The 16925-nt window shown below is 40.7% G+C and overlaps 1 protein-coding gene across 1 annotated transcript in view; it reads left to right on the top strand.

Moving 5' to 3' along the window:
- The first annotated feature begins 2464 nt into the window (after positions 1–2464).
- The window catches only part of LOC125448405 (uncharacterized), a 34233-nt gene continuing 19772 nt past the window's right edge, over positions 2465–16925 (top strand). The window contains exons 1-2 of the mRNA XM_048523709.2: positions 2465–2650; positions 2928–3242. Of these exons, the coding sequence (XP_048379666.2) occupies positions 2599–2650; positions 2928–3242 (367 nt within the window). The 5' untranslated portion in view covers positions 2465–2598. The remainder of the gene's footprint in view (positions 2651–2927; positions 3243–16925) is intronic.

Here is a 16925-nt window from a genome sequence, read left to right as displayed (position 1 = left end):
GAACATCCCCACTTCTACCCTTATGATGGAGGGAAGGTCATTGATGAAGAAGCTGAAGATGGTTGGGCCTAGAACACTACCCTGAGGACCTTCTGCAGAGATGCCCTGGAGCTGAGATGATTGATTTCCAACAACCATCACCATCTTCCGATGTGTCAGAGATGACTCCAATCACTGGAGAGTTTGCCCCCTGATGCCCATTGATTCCAGTTTTGGTACAGCTCCTTGATACCATGCTTGTTAGAATGCAACCTTGATATCAAGGCTGTCACTCTTGCCTCATCTCCGGAATTCAACTATTTTGGTGATGTTAGAACCAAGGCTGCAATGAGATCACAAGCTGAGTGGCTGAGAATAATACTGCAAGCAGCTGACGTCCTGACTCCCCAAAGCTTGTACACAATTTGAAGTGAGAAGTTTGATTGAGTATTTACCACTTGCCTGGATGAATGTAATCCCAATATCCAGGGTAAAGCATCTCATTTGATTAGCACTACATCCATAAATATCCAATCACTCCACCAACGGCGCTCAGCAGCAGCAATGTTTAACTATTGTAAGATGCATTGCAAAAACCAACAATTCTTAAACAGCTCTCTGATGAAGGGTCTAGGCCCGAAACGTCAGCTTTTGTGCTCCTGAGATGCTGCTTGGCCTGCTGTGTTCATCCAGCCTCACATTTTATTATCTTGGAATCTCCAGCATCTGCAGTTCCCATTATCTCTAATTCTTAAACAGCACCTTGCAAAACCATAACCACTAGCACCTCGAAAGACGTACATGGGAATACAATGATGTGTAATTTCCACTCCAAGCCACTCACCATCCTGAACTCATTCAACCATCTGGAACTAAATCACCACTCTTTTCGCAGAATTCCCTTGCAGTGCCTCCCTAGTGCCGTAAGCGACAGCACATAGACTACAATGGTTCATGAAGGCAGCTCACTATCACCTTCCCAAGGACAACAATTGATGGGCAGTAAATGTTGGCCAGCCAGTGATTTTGTCCTACCAATGAAGAGGTATAAATGCATTCATTCGGGGAAACAATGGCCTAGTGGCATTATCACTGGATTATCAGTCCAGAGACGCAGGTCATGTTATGAGGACCTGGGTTTGAATCCTGCCACGACAAATAGTGGAATTTAAATTCAATGAATACCTGGAATTAAGAATCAAAATGATGACTGTGAATCCATTGTTGATTGTTGGAAAAGCCCATCTGGTTCACGAATGTCATTCAGTGAAGAAAACCGCCAGACCTACTGTACAGGTGACTCCAGACTCACAGCAATGAGGTTGACTCTTAACAGCCCTCTGGGCAATAAATGCTGGCTGATCAGTGACACTCGCATACCATGGATTAATTTTTTTTAAAAAAGTGTTTAGAAAAGAAGGGAAGGTTCAGTTTAAGAGCTGTTGGATGACAATCTGTCGAGGTGCTCTGGCAGGTGCAAAATCGTGGTGATTAAAGCTGAACTTTCTCTGAATCTCATGCTGATGCCTGTGTGAGACGAAAGCAACACAGATGGTTGCCACAGTGAGGAAGTCCATTTGGTCCAGAATGTCTTCCTTCCGTCTCAGAAATAGCAATGCTTCAAGTCCTGGGCTTCACATCCTGCAGGTACATCATTTCAGATAGTGACCATTCTTTCTTTTGGACACCATGACTGAACATCTCTCCATTGTACCCTCAGGAAAAGCCCTTCAGTCATTCTGTAAACAAGCTTTTCTTGCTGCCATCGTTGTTTCATTTGTCTTTATCAAGCATTGCTTATCTGTGACTCCTTCAATTCTTCAAACAAAGGGAAGAAATATTCCGCAGGAAAAAGAAAGTTTAATATGGCTGATTACCATTCAGTTTGAGCAGATGACTTTATCCCAGATAGCGTTGTTTATCCGCAGCTGTCCATACCCAGGCATATCCAGAATATTGCATCAAAAATTTGACATGAACATTGTCAGTGATGAAAAGTCTTTTCATTGGCGAGGAGTGGTGCTTTAACAATTCCCTGATCAGAGTGTGATGAAGGGGCTGTCTCTGAAGTTTCTTTTGAAATGCGACCACTGTATTGTTGAGAGAGGAAGGTGAGACATTGGACAATGCCACTGACAGCAACGGGCTAGTTTCACAGTCTTGATTGAAATGATCATCATCTGACCCTTCTGTGCTATGAATGTTCTTTGCCATCCTTTAGCACAGGCACTGAAGCCGCTCAGATCCAAGTGCAACTGGGGCCTGGCCAGCTGCATTGTTTGAGCGAATGTGAGAATGAACCTGAGCGCCATTCAGAAAGGCCAGGTACAAGCACCTGAAGTGGAAATTGAACACTGGGAGTCCCAACTGAGGGAATAATGAGCCTCATCATCACTGCCGAAAAGAGGAACCACATTCCGATTTTTCTTTCCATTTCCTCCGCACATTTTTGTTACTGGCTGTTAACGGTTCGCTGTGCATTGTGCAATTCGTTTCCTGTCTGTTGTCCGGAATTCGGGCCAGTTCGCAGCGCATCTTTCGGAACTATCTTCAGTGATCTGCCCCAGGAGGAGAGGATCGGTCGCTGAATGCAGAGGAGACTGGAGGGGTGCATTAGGGATGGCGGGACTGCCACTTACCACGATCTCTGTTTGCTTATTAATGGCAGTAGGTAAGGTGCACATCCTCATACTAACTGGTATAGATATTTTCCGGCATCACCTTTGCAGGAATGCTGTTATATATCTCCAGAGAAGGTAAGACTTGTAGCTGGGAACACTGGCCCAGAGGCAGGAACACTGACTATTGCTATCTGTCTGGGAACTTGGAGAAACGTGACGACAAGCGATTGTCAAAGAGCCAGAGTGATGTATCGGATTTTAGTGAAATATATATCTCGTGGAGAGAGTTTCTGTTTGCAACTTCTTTAACGATATTCATTTCTCCAGCTGAGCCCCAGACGTTCACAATCCAGGCCGAAAACAGGATTAATGTGAGTGTCGGAGGAACGGCGAACTTTTCAGTGAAACCATTACGTTCTGTGAAGAATGGGAACTGGGATTTCAACGGCAAAAGTATTGGGCTGTGGATCGGTTCATCTGTTTCTCTAAGTAACGACTACAAGTCCCGTGCTGAGATATTAACGCCCAATGGATCACTCCTGCTGAAACCGCTGACGTTCTCAGACAGTGGGAAATACACTGTTACCATGGTCCCTGAAGAAGGCGAGCAAGCATCAGCGACCATCACCCTGCATGTACTTGGTAAGCTGCGCGATCTATTGCTCTGTGTATGGGGTTGCTGCGTTAGAGGAGTGTATATGAAAAGCGGGAATTGTTCTGTGCACATCCGTGTGGACGGGGCAGTGGAGCTTCAAACGCCTCCGAGTTCCACCCACCCAGAGCAGTGTGCCTGACAGCACTGTCAGGCAGCTATCCTGTGCACATACCCAGGTTTCCCTTCCGTTTCCAACGTTTCCCATCAGGAATCTGCTGTTGGTGAGACCAACCTCACATGGAAAAATGTACATGAAAATGCATATGGAAAAATAATACATCGGAGTGAGAGGGGGGTTTAACTCGATCTCGGGTTTTGCTGAGCATCGCTTCGGCTGGGTTGGGGACCGGGGCTAGATCATAGACCTGTACAGGACAGTCAGGCCCATCGTCCCATGATGTCGTACTGACCGATTATCCTACTAAGATCAATCTACCCTGCGTACCCTACATTTTACTAACCTCCATCCGCCTGTCCGAGAGACGCTTGAAAGATTATGAGATGGGTAGAGTCATGGGGCTGAACAGTATGTAAACAGACCATTGGGTCTAACCAGTCCAGGCCAGCTATAATCCCAAATATAACCAGTCTCACCTGCCTGAACCTTTGTTCATATCCCTCCAAACCTTCCCAATTCATGCACGTATCCAAATGCCTTTTAAACATTGTAAATGCACTCATATCCACCATTTACTCTGGAAGGTCATTCCACACGCGAACAACTCTCTGTTTAAAGGAAGTTGCCCCTCACGTCTTTTTGGTTTAAATATCTCTCCTCTCACCTTAAAAATGTGCCCACTAATCTGAAATCTGAAATTTTAGGGAAATGGTAACTGCAATTAAGTTCATCTGCACGCCTTTACTTTATAAACTTCAATAAGTTTGTGTCTCAACCTACCCAGTGATAAAAAAAACCCCAGCCTACCCAAACTTTCTTTATGGGTCAAATTTCCTACCTGGCATCTGATGTATTCTGAACCATCTTCATCTTAACAATATCCTCCATTTAACTGACCAAATAGAACTGAGTGCAGTATTCCAGAGCAGACCCAACGAATGTCCTGTACAATCTTAATATGACTTCTCAATTCCTGCACTCAGAGGACTGAGCGATTAATGCAAGCATTCCAAGTGTATTTTAACGATCATGTATGTATGTGATGCAAACTTCAAATAACTTTGTACCTGAACCCCTTGGTCCTGTTTGTTCTACAACACTACAAAAGGCCCCACCATGAATTGTATAAGCACTACCCTGGCTTTTTTTGCCAAAATATGTCTCACATTTATCCAGATTGAGCTCCATTTGCCATCATCAGCCCATTGGCCCAATGGATCAAGGGCCACTTGTAATCTTAGCAAACCATCTTCTCCATTTACAATGCCACCAAATTTGATGTTGTCCGCAAACATATTAACCACGCCTTCTATATTTTCAGCCAAATCATTTTAATAAATGACAAACAAAAGAAGACCCAGAGCTGATCCACGTGGAACACTGTTGGTAACAGGCCTCCAGTCTGAAAGGCAACCGTCCACCAGTATTCCCTTTATAATAAAATGTGAGGCTGGATGAACACAGCAGGCCAAGCAGCATCTCCTGAGATGCTGCTTGGCCTGCTGTGTTCATCCAGCCTCACATTTTATTATCTTGGAATCTCCAGCATCTGCAGTTCCCATTATCTCTGATAGTATTCCCTTTATGTTGCCTCTAAGCCTGTTTACTAATTAGTCTACATGCCCATAAAGTGCAGCAAACTACATCTATTGCTTTGCCCTCATAAATTTTTTTGGGAACTTCTCAAATAACTCAATCAAGTTTGTGTGACATGATTTTCCTTGCACAACACCATTCTGACTATCCCTAATCGATTTTTTGCCCCACTAAATATCCATACATCCGACCTACCAAAATTAATTCCAACAATTTACTCACAAACAAAAGCATACTCACAATTGTAGTTCTCTAGTTTCTTTTTAACAATATTTCTGAAACAAAGGCACAACATTAGCCACCTCCTTGGTCTTTGAGGGGCCTAACCCTCTCTCTAGTTATCCTTTAGGTTACGCTTAACTTTATCTGCCAATGCTATCTCATAATCCATCTTTGTCTTTCTTCAGAAAGCCCCTACACTCCTTATATTGAGTGAGAGATGCAAATAAATTAAGCTGTCTATATCTAAAACAAGATTCTCTTTCATTTTTCACTGGAACCACAGTATACGTCTTCATCCATTGTCTCTTAATCGTACGCCTTATCCTTCATTCTGACAGGAATTTCCGTGAGCTCTCCCACTTGTCAGACATCTTTTCAAATGTGAACAGTCTACTCTAATCAACTTTTGAAAGTTCTTGTATTGTATTAAAATTTGCCTCCCTCCAAATAAAAAAAGCTTTAACTTTTATTGAAGTTTTATCCTTTACCAAAATCATTTTGAATTGAATAGATGCATGAACTTTCGAAGCAAAGTGGTTGCCTTGTTTTAGTTCAGTCAGCTTCCCTACCTTATAACCCAAAAGAAGGTCCAGTTTTGCTCCATCTCTTGGAGTTTCTTGAACACATTTGGCAAATTCTTAACCAACCAAACCTTAACACTATGCTAGGCCCACTCAGTGTTTAGAAAACTAAAGTCCCCCAATTTTACAACCATAATATGCTTACATATATCTGATATGCTCCTACATATTGCTTCCCAATTATTTTTTGACTCGTTGGAGTCCTATAGTATAAAGTCACCCAAGCGATCTTTCCTTTCTTATTTTCAATTTCTACCCTTCTATTTACCAGATTTTTTGGATCATTTTGCAGGTATAACTTCTCTCATTATAGCAGTAGTGTATTCCTGAATCAAAAACACCAGTCTCCATCCCCCTTGCCTCTTTTTCTCTCCTTTCAATAGCATCCATAATCACGAACATTGAGTTACCATTCTTGTTCGTCTCTCAGCCAATTTTCTGTTTCAGCTGTTTTGTCCCATTGTGATGTTCTTTAAGATGCCCTGTTATCGTCAGCCTTACCTGTAAGACCCTTTGCATTGACATAAAGGCATTTTAGATCTTCAGATTTACTGTGTACTCTGACTCTCTCATGTCTTTCTGCTCTAATTGATATGCTGTCTTCATATTCAGAACTTTCCCCATCAATCATTCTATTTACACTGCTGCTTCCGATTCCTCTAATTGCCCTCTTTGTAAGTATAAAGTCTCCAGTAATGGAATGAGCAAATTTCCCTGCTAAGACATTGGCCCATTTCCAGTTCAGGTTAGACACATCCTTTTCAAACAGTTCTTTCCTGTCCCAAAACAGATCCCACTTTTCAAAAACCTGACTGCCTGAACAATGCGCCAGATGAAGTGGTAGATGTAATTACAATATTTAAAAGATGTCTGGATGGGTACATGAATAGGAAGGGTTTAGAAAGATATGGGCCAAGTGCTGAAAAATGGGGCTCAATTAATTTAGGAAAGCTTCTTGACATGTGTAAGTTGAACTGAAGGGCCTATTTCTATCCTACATATCTCTATGGCTCTAAGGCTGTAAAGGTTCTCAGTCAAAAGACACTCAAGTAACAGGTTAATTACAGAATCAACAATCCCTGCCACCATTGGTATTGGTAGTGCACCGATAAGAAGGTGGATTCCACAACCCTTTGGTAACACCTTTCAAATGAGCAACCTCTACTGCGAACAATTATGCCTGGGAACATGTCAAGCAAAAACTTGTCATGGCATCCTGAATGGTGAAATTTTGCCATTCTGTCCCTGTTACAGAATAGAGAATAGAGAACGTGCCACCCTTCCATCCAAATCTCTTTATCGCATTGTGAGATTACTCACATGACATTATTGCATTGGTTCCAAAAAGAGTTCCAATACTGCCAAATGCTTCCTGTTTTTACCGGAGGAAGCATGGTAATTAAATACACAGCACGTCACTTCACCATTTAATGCTCAAGATCAATCATTGTGGCTGTAGTGTGCATTATTTAGCCAATTCCAGCTCAATGTGGTAATGCTTCAAATTCAGAAAGAAATAAAGCTGTTTAATCTTCGCAGAGCAGCATAGTGCTGATTTCACTTGGTTGATTATATGATTTTTAAAAAAAACTGCAGATGCTCCTAATCAGAAACAAAAACACAAATTGCTGACAAATCTCAGCAGGTCTGGCAGCATCTGTGGAGAAAAATCAGAATTATTGTGAAATCCTGAGTGACCCTTGCACAGTTCTGCCAGACCTGGTGAGTTTTTCCATCAATTTCTGTTTTTGTACATTAGATAAATATTTAGTGAGGGAATAAAAGCTTAAGGCGATAAGGCAAAAAAAAAGTGCAGGAGCATACATTGCCCTTTTTTATTGTATCTCAGTCATGACAGCATGTATCGAATTGTATGTAAACTTCGCACAATATATTTCTGAGTACAATAACCTCATCAAATGTTGAATTATCTGCAGAATATCAATTTGACAATTTGACTCATTTGACAGTTTATCATTTTGATTCGCTCCTGTCTGAATTTAGTCTGGGTCACTGCATACATAAATGTATTGGCGCAGCAGCTCCAAAGCACAAGCGAGTATCCAGTTTCCTGAACGATATAATTGGGGTCATTGTAATCCATGTAAGAACAGGCATTAACAATTCTATAATATGTGTAATGGAGCATGAACCATAATAAGAGAAAATTGTCAGATATACTGAAACGCAAAATTGTCGACTTTCTCCTGCACACCATCGCAGGATCAGGATTATTTTCAAATCTATGGTGAACATAAATTTCCTTCCCAGCTTTGTTCACTGATATTATGTATCTCACAGTAAGAGCAATAAGTCACAAATCAACAAAAATAGCAGAAAAGGAATCATAATCTGGCCAAAATTAGAAAATCTGAGCCACGGGATTGAAATTTAAAAGTTTGATCTTATCCGGCAATACCAAGGCAAATTGTTCATTACGTGCAAAGTTTCAAATAGAAAGTAGAAGGGAATGTTCTTCAAACAACCAAGGCTGAACAACATCCCGACGACCACGGCTGCTTTTTCCTGTGTGCAATATTTGGTCTTGAGCTCGTGAAAACAGATAGCTGTAAAATGATCAAAAGTAAATGCAACAGTCAACCATGCAGAGCAGTCTCTTGTTATACAAACAAGGTCAAAACATTTGGTTTGACATACCAGAGTCAGCAACAGATAATTTCTGGGAAAGTAAATGCCAATAGTTAGATGAAGTATAACACTCGTGATAACAATTGACAGTTCTGCTGCCACCATGGCCATCAAGTAATACATGATACATTTCAAAAGATCACATTTTCCCCTGGGCCAGGATGGCAATCGCCACCATGTTAACAGTTTGGAAATGTAAATAGGTAAGACACTTAATTAATTAGCTGCCATGATAAAACAATAATTAGTGCAGATTCACTCAGAGATAATACTAGAAACATTGAAGTTTGCCATTTTGATTTTACGCTGACCACTGTCCTTAAATGTCACCTAGAATAGTGAATAAGAGTGAAAGTATGAGTTGTATGGCCAATAGCATCAACTCACAGGTATGTTTTATTTTGTATTTATTCATTCCTCAGTGAGCATTTTTGTTGTATTATTGACCTTGTGTTATTTGTAAACCAGTAAAGGTGAAGAGTAAAGTTTTCTGACCAAAAAGCCAGATCTTGACTGAGATACAAATTCATCAACTGTCATGTTGCAAGTTGATTGCATGTTCCCAAAACACGAGGAGGCATTTGGATAATCAGTTAAGGGGCTTCGGCATTGTACCAATAGCAGCCCACCAGGTTTCCTTTACCGCTTTTTCAGAGAACCTATTTCAGAGGGCTTAATGAGGCTGTCATGCAAAAAACCTGAAGGCAGAAGCTGAAAAGCATTGCTTATTAACTTGGAACAAATCATTGCACTACATTTTGGCTATATTCATCACATCGCACAAATCTCATACCAATAATCAATACCAAGATTCATACCTGGTGAGTGGTACAGAGTAAAAATACGCTTTGTAGTTTGAACTGAAATTGTAACAACTTGTAAGGGTAGTAAACACCTCACTCAAAAATATGAATGAATTGAAAAAAGAACTGTACTTTTTTTGTCATTGGATTCAAATGAATTATGAAATAAGTCAAATAGGAAGCAGAAACCTTCTGGCTCAGGGGTAGAGCATAGTATCACTGCACAATGTCTTTCATCACAAGCCATTTCACTAATTATTTTTATTAGTTCATGCGATGTAGGTGTAATTGCAGGATTAACTATTCCTTGGCCATCCCTAGTTAATGGTAACCCACATCGCTTTGAGTCTGGAAAAACATGTAGGTCATTGATAAGGATGGCAGATTTTCTCCCTTAAATGGTATCAGTGAACCTGTTTCTTTGTTCTTTTCTTGACAATTGACAATGGTTTCATGGTCATCATTAATTGTCATATCCTGATTATTATTGAATTCCAATTCTGCCAATTACCGTGTGTGGGACTTGAACCAAGGTATCTGGATGAACAGTGCAGCAAAAACACCTGAGATCATTGCCTCCTCTATTTTCGCTTTGCTTTATTAGTGTACTCCATATGGTTGCCACTTTTGTCTGAAAGTAAAAGAGAGACATGGAGTCTGGCAGCAGACATCTCGTCACAGAGAAAGAAAACCAAACAAGTGGTGTAAATGCATAGGTGAAACAGGGATAAGAAAATAAGTATCTTGCCTGCAGTCCCTCAAAGTCTTGCCTGGTGTTATTCTAAAATGATATGAAAGATTAACATGAGTGACCTGTATGCCTAATGTGCCAAAATGTACTGCCAATGAAAATGTGTTGCAGATGCAATATTATGTTAGTTTAATTTAAATTTTAGCTTTATAATGGCCAGAAGTCAAGCATTAGAATGGAAAACACAGCAGCAACACTCTTTGATAACACACAGTTGCTCGACAAATTTGGAATAGTGATCAGAATGTATTATGTCTCACCTCCCTCCAAGAGGACACTGGATCAAGATCTGAATGCTTTGGAACTGCAAAGCAGGAGACATCAATATTCAAAAAGACAATGACACACTGTTAACCTGAGTCACTATTTATTTGGGAACAAAATAGCTTTCTGTGGAGGACAACTGAAAAAGAAATTTGTTGTCGTAGAGCATAGCCACAATTTAATGAAACACAGCAGACATGGACCAAATATAATGAGATAGTACCACACAACTTTACACAATCTTCATGATTACAGATTACCTGGAATACCCAGAATGGTAAGAAGTGGATAGTGAATTGCATACAACAGGCCAAAAGGTGGTTCATGCATGTTCAGTCAGAAGTGATAATATCTCAACACGTTTACTACCAGTCTCCCCTCAATAGCAAGGGGGCCTGTTGTGCCTTTGCCAATTTAATAACAGGGCTTGCCAGATAATATCATGCTTGTTGAACTCAACTAGAGACACCCAGACAGAATTCCATAATCTTCTGCTGCCCAATATTTTTTCAGTAAGATGTTCAAATGCATGAAGATGTCATTTGTGTTTAGCACGTGATCTGTCTCATGTCTGAAAGCTCTTGTCCCAGTGAAAATAGCCACTGTCATACTAATCTAGCTCTATTTGTGAGTGCTACAAGTGCATCTCCTACCTCACCCACAACCATCACCCCATTTGTACAATCCCAGCCACCATCCTATTTCTTCAGTTCAGTCAGTATTAAATATTTAAATTTTAGCAAAGTTCTGTAGCTCAGTTTGTGGATGAAGTTGTTGACTTACTGACTGAGCTGGCTTGTTTTTCTTCAGATGTTTCTTCAGCATGCTAGATTATATCATCAGTGAGGCCTCCACTTGGAATTTATACTTTCTGGTACGTTATGGCGAGTAGTGTCATTTTGCCGTTTTGTTCTGTATGGGTTTGTATTGGGGTCCAATTCTGTATGCTTGTTGATTGCATTGTGGGTTGAGAACCATGGCACTAGGAATCCCTATTTCTGTCTACCTGTGTCTTGCGCTATTATTGTTTACTATAGAATACAATAGATTTGGTGTCTCAGTTAAACTGACAGCCTTCTTTGTCTGAGTGTACTGATATTAAGTTCCAAACATCAGTGCACAGGAAAGCAATCTACACTGACCAAATTCTCAACTTCCATAGCAACCATCCCAATATCCACAAACAAAGCTGTATTGGGACACTATTTCACTGGGCCACCACTTACTACAACATGCCAGAACAAAGCAGGAAAGAGGAAGAGCACCTGCACAGAACATTTGCTCTGAACAGATACCCCATCAACTTCTTCCACAGGTGCCTACAAAATAGGCAACACGCGAGGACACTGTACGCCCTAAGACACTGGCCACACTGTCCTATGTCAAGAACATATCAGAACTGACAATGAGACTCCGAAGGCCACAAGGAGTCATGATAGCACACAAGCCCACTGCCACTCTACAACAATGATTAAAGACCTCAGTCCCACATTATGCACAACTAACATTGTTTACAATATACCATGCAACGACTGCCACAAAAATTACATTGGTCAGACAGGAAGGAAATTTGCCGTCAGAGTACACGAACATTAGCTTGCAGCAAAGCAGCATGATGAAATTTCTGTCATATCAGTACCTGAACTGAAGGCGATCAGTTTTACTGTGATAAGGTAAATACAGTAGCCCAAGCCAAACATAGACACAAAAGGAATTCCTAGAGGCATGGTTCTCCACCAATAATGCAATTAACAAACATATAAAATTGGACCCCATGTACAAAACTGGAAATGACACTCCTCACCAGAATGGACTGAACAGTATAAACTCCAAGCAAAGTAGAACAACATTGCTTCATCGGTGGCCTCACTGATGATGTTATCTAGGATGGTGACAAATCACCTGAACAAAAACGGGCCAGCTCGGGGAGCAAGTCAACAAGTGTAATATTAAATACAATTCAAAGTTACTTACCTCAGGGACCACCTGTGCAAATTGAGCTATGTTTAGTTTTGTCCAGCATTTGTTAACAGAATATGGGTGTCACTGTCTCAGTCAGCATTCTTCATATTTATGTGAAATATTCTTGATCATAATACCAGTCCAACCTTCCAGAATCCTATCTCAAAACATTTTCATCTTTCCACCTCTACCTCTTTGCTCATTGCTGCCGTTGTGTAGTCACTTATTTTGATATCTGTTTCATGACTGCAATGCTCTTCTGTGACATTCCCATTTTATTTAGGCTGTACAATGCACACAAAGACACTCTTCACCCATTTGGTCTGCACAAGACCCCTCTAAATCTGAATGAGACCCACTTGCCAGCTCTTGCCCAGAAATATTGCTGCTCTTTCAGGAATAAATTACAAATAGTTCAGGGTTTTCTACTGTAGATAAAGAAAACAGATATTTGATTGTTCTGGAATTATTCAGGAAAATTAATTCCTTGTAAGTTTTCAGTGAGCGAATTGACTGTGTCACGCCGGATCTGCAAGAACGAGATTAATTTTACAGCTGTCAAGTGGACTCAGATTGCAAATTCTCAGTTCAAGGGAAATCAGTAAAGACCCTCAAATGCTAGCCCGGAGATGAATGCCCACTCTTCCAGTCTATTCCTCATTTTCCGCTCTTGAGCCTCTTTCTCTATCTTCATGTATTTTCACCTGCATCTTGTCTATTCTAAATCACCCTGCATCTATCCAAAACTAAAGCACACATGGCTATCGGTGCATGGTGTAAAAAGAAAATCAGTCTTGAAAAGGCGAAGCGTATTTTCTCCTTCCCATTAATTGGGTTTAGTGTTTGCAATTATCATGTTGCCTATTTACAGGAACTTGTCACTTCTATGCACATATACTTCCCCATCTCCTGCTTCCTCTTTCAACTGCCCTTCAATTCCAAAAGAGTTTGGCAGCTGTGCAAGAGCTTCTTTGCAGATTTTAGCTTCCCTTCAGCTGGTAGAATGTTTAAACCTCAGCTTTCCAAGCTCACCTTTCAGATACAGTCTGGAATTTCGCTGGTTATACTTGAACTGTTACAACCTTTTTTGACAATAACGGAGTTACATGTCCATTTCATCAGATATCAATATGCAAATTTTGAAAGACATTATGAAATCCAGCAAAATATGAGCCAAGATTTATTTATTTGAAACTTTTTTTAATTCTTAAAAATATTTCTAAAATATTAAGGCCAATTTTGATGTTAGGAATTGCTCAAATATTATTATACCATTGAGGCAACTGCTGTAGTGAAATAAGACTTGAACCACCTCTGCACACAATTAGTTGCAACATTTGACCTTGCTGCTGACTAACCACATTCCAACCGTTAAGATGTAAAGATAAAATTACAGCTTCAGTCCTACACAGACATATAGAAATAAACTTTAAGTGGCTTAGTATTTGGCAACACTCATCAAAGTTTGATTTTACATGGAAATGCAAACATAACTTCTCGACAATTCAATTAATTTGTTGTGAGAAATAGCGTTGGGACATCATGTAAGTGTGTATAGATAAATACTGAAAAGGTATCAAAAGTAGATTGATGGAAATACATTGCAAAAGCTGTTAAAGGAACTGCAATTTACATGGGAAGCCAAGTAATCTATTTCTTTTTTTTTCTCACTCTCACATTTCAATGATTTGGACAAATGTGCAGCATGGAAGCAGCTCTCAGCTCCACTGCCATGTTCGATATATTGTTCTGTTTTTCTTGAAGAACTGACACAATGTAATGATTCAAAAATCCACTCTTACCCTTTTATTTGCAGTATTGTATTTTTATTGTAAATACTACTCCTTGTAACTGCCCAGTTCCTCTGTAGTCACGCTGAGACACGTAAGATTCACAGACAATAGTATTACAGTACACTAGTCAAAAGAAAGTTGCAATTGTAGCCTTAACTCTCAAGGTCCTGGACTCCTCAGGCACCATATGTCATTGCTCAGTGATCCAGCAGCTCAACATGGTCATCCCTTTGTGATACATCATACAAGAGCACAGTCATATGCAAGTAAACAAAAGTAACATTTTGGCAGCAGGGGTTTGCAATTTGTTCTGAAAAGTAGGTTCCTGCTTAGATACAAGTTTTATATTGCAGATATCTGTGCTGTTGTTGGAATTGAATTATCAGCAAGGCACATGTTGTTTTGATAAAGCACAGCATTCAGATAGAGACAGCAATTGATACAGGGTTGAGGATGACTTCACTTGAGAAGAAGGCCACATTTGACAGGGTGTGGCATCAATGATACCTAGCAAAACCGGAGTCAATGAGAACCAAGGGAAATCTCTGCAGTTCGATTCTTACCTGGCACAAAGGCATACGAAAATGATTACTTGAGGTCCTGCATCTCAGCTCCAGATTATGTCTGCAGTAATCTTTCAGAAAGAGTCTGGAATTTCACTGGTTATACTTGAACAGTTACAACTTCTTTAGACAATAATGGAGTCACATATCCATGTAATCAGATAGCAATATTTTGAAAGATCATACGAAATCCATCAAAGCATGCGCCAAGATGGCACAAACATGTCTTTTCTTCAGGAAAATGAGAAATTTAGACTTGATGATTGGTGCGTGTGGTGTGTGTGTGCATGCTTGGTGGGTGGGATGGATTTCAGTGATTGTGTCTGAGTGGGCTTTTTCCATTATTTGCTCATCCATAATTGCCCCTTGAACTCAACAGAAAGCCTGATTAATGATCTCACATTTCATTTTCTAAATGAATTCAGTGAGCACCTTTATTCAGTGTTGTAATTTTACATCAACCAGTGAGATTGTATCATGCAGGGTGTTGACTCTTCTGCAACCACCATTCTCCACCAAGAAATCTCTTCCCAGAATCCCTACATCTTCCATTTGCAATGTCATCAAACATCCATTCATTGCTTCTTCACATTCAAATATTGACACTGTTACAAAAACAAAATTCACAAGGCATTTGTTTTGCTTCCATTGCTGTTCATACTGAAAGGGTGCACACAAACAACACTCTCCTGGCTCATAATTGACTGGTAATTTCCCTGAACTTAAAGCCGCGATAGTCCACGTGTAATTAAAATTAGCAGTGCAGAAATTGCAATCATATATTCTCTTTAACATGAAAAACTCTGGCAGAATAAACACAAACACGTGAGATGGAATAGGATGATATATCTCTAAGTTTTTTTTTATCGGCACTGTGTCAAAGTGGTGCGTCAATGTGGTCAATGACAAACCACAGGATATTGACAAAGGAGGATTCAGTGACGGTAACACCACTGAATGTCAAGGGGAAGTGGCTATGTTGTCCCTTATTGGTGATAGCTGCAGCATGGCATTTATGTGGCGTGAACATCACTTCCCACTTGTCAGCCCAAGTTTGTATATTGTCCAGATCCGGTTGCATAATAACATGGATGGCTTCAGTATCTGAGGAGTCATGAATGGTGTTGAACATTATGCAATCAACCCCACAGTGAACATCCCCACTTCTATCCTTATGATGGAGGGAAGATCATTAATGAAGCAGCTGAAGATGGCTGGGCCTAGAACACTACCCTGAGGACGTTCTGCAGAAATGTCCTGGAGTTGAGACGATTGGCTTCCAACAACCATGACCATCTCCCGATGTGTCAGGTATGACTCCAATCACTGGAGAGCTTGCCGCCTGATGCGCATTGATTCCAGTTTTGGTTGGGTTCCTTGATGCCACAACTGGTCAAATGCAGCCTTGATGTCAAGGGCTGTCACTCTTACCTCACCTCTGGAATTCAGCTCTTTTGGCCATGCTTGAACCAAGCCTGCAATGAGATCACAAGCTGAGTGGCTGAGAATAATGCAGCAAGCAGCTGGCCTCCTTACTCCCCAATGCCTGTACAAAATGCAAAGTGAGAAATTTGATTGAATATTTCCCACTTCCACTTGGAAATTCCAATATCCAGGGCACAGCATCTCATTTCATTAGCACTACGCCCACAAACATCAAATCACTCCACCAATGAGGCTCAGCAGCAGCGCTGTCTAACATCTGAAGATGCATTGCAAAAACCAACAATTCTTCAACAGCACCTTCCAAAACCATTATCATTAGCACCTCGAATGACATACATGGGAATACAATGACAAATAATTTCCACTCCAAGCCACTTGCCATCCTGAATTCATTCAACCATCTGGAACTAAATCACCACTCTTTTCACTGAATTCCCTTGCAGTGCCTCCCTAGTGCCATAAGCAACAGCACATAGACTACAATGGTTCAGCTCACCATCACCTTCCAAAGGGCATCAAGGGATGGGCAGTAAATGTTGGCCAGCCAGTAATCTCATGTCCCACCAATGAAGAGGTATAAATGCATTCATTTGAGGAAGCAATGGCCTAGTGGTATAATCGCTGGATTATCAATCCAGAGAACCAGATCGTGTTATGGGGACCTGGGTCGAATCCTGCCATGACAAATGGTGGAACTTGAATTCAATGAATACCTGGAATTAAGAGGCAAAATGATGACTGTGAATCCATTGTTGATTGATGGAAAAGCCCACCTGGTTCATGAATGTCGTTCAGTGAAGAAAACTGTCAGACCTACCTGGCCTGGCCTACATTTGACTTCAAACCCACTGCAATGAGGTTGACTCTTAACTGCCCTCTGGGCAATAAATGCTGGTTAGTCAGCAACACTCGCATACCATGA

This window comes from Stegostoma tigrinum, chromosome 41 (genome assembly GCF_030684315.1).
Source record: "Stegostoma tigrinum isolate sSteTig4 chromosome 41, sSteTig4.hap1, whole genome shotgun sequence".
Taxonomy (NCBI): Eukaryota; Metazoa; Chordata; class Chondrichthyes; order Orectolobiformes; family Stegostomatidae; genus Stegostoma; species Stegostoma tigrinum.
The sequence above is the reverse complement of the archived record's forward strand: the minus strand, read 5'-3'. Positions and strand labels throughout refer to the sequence as shown.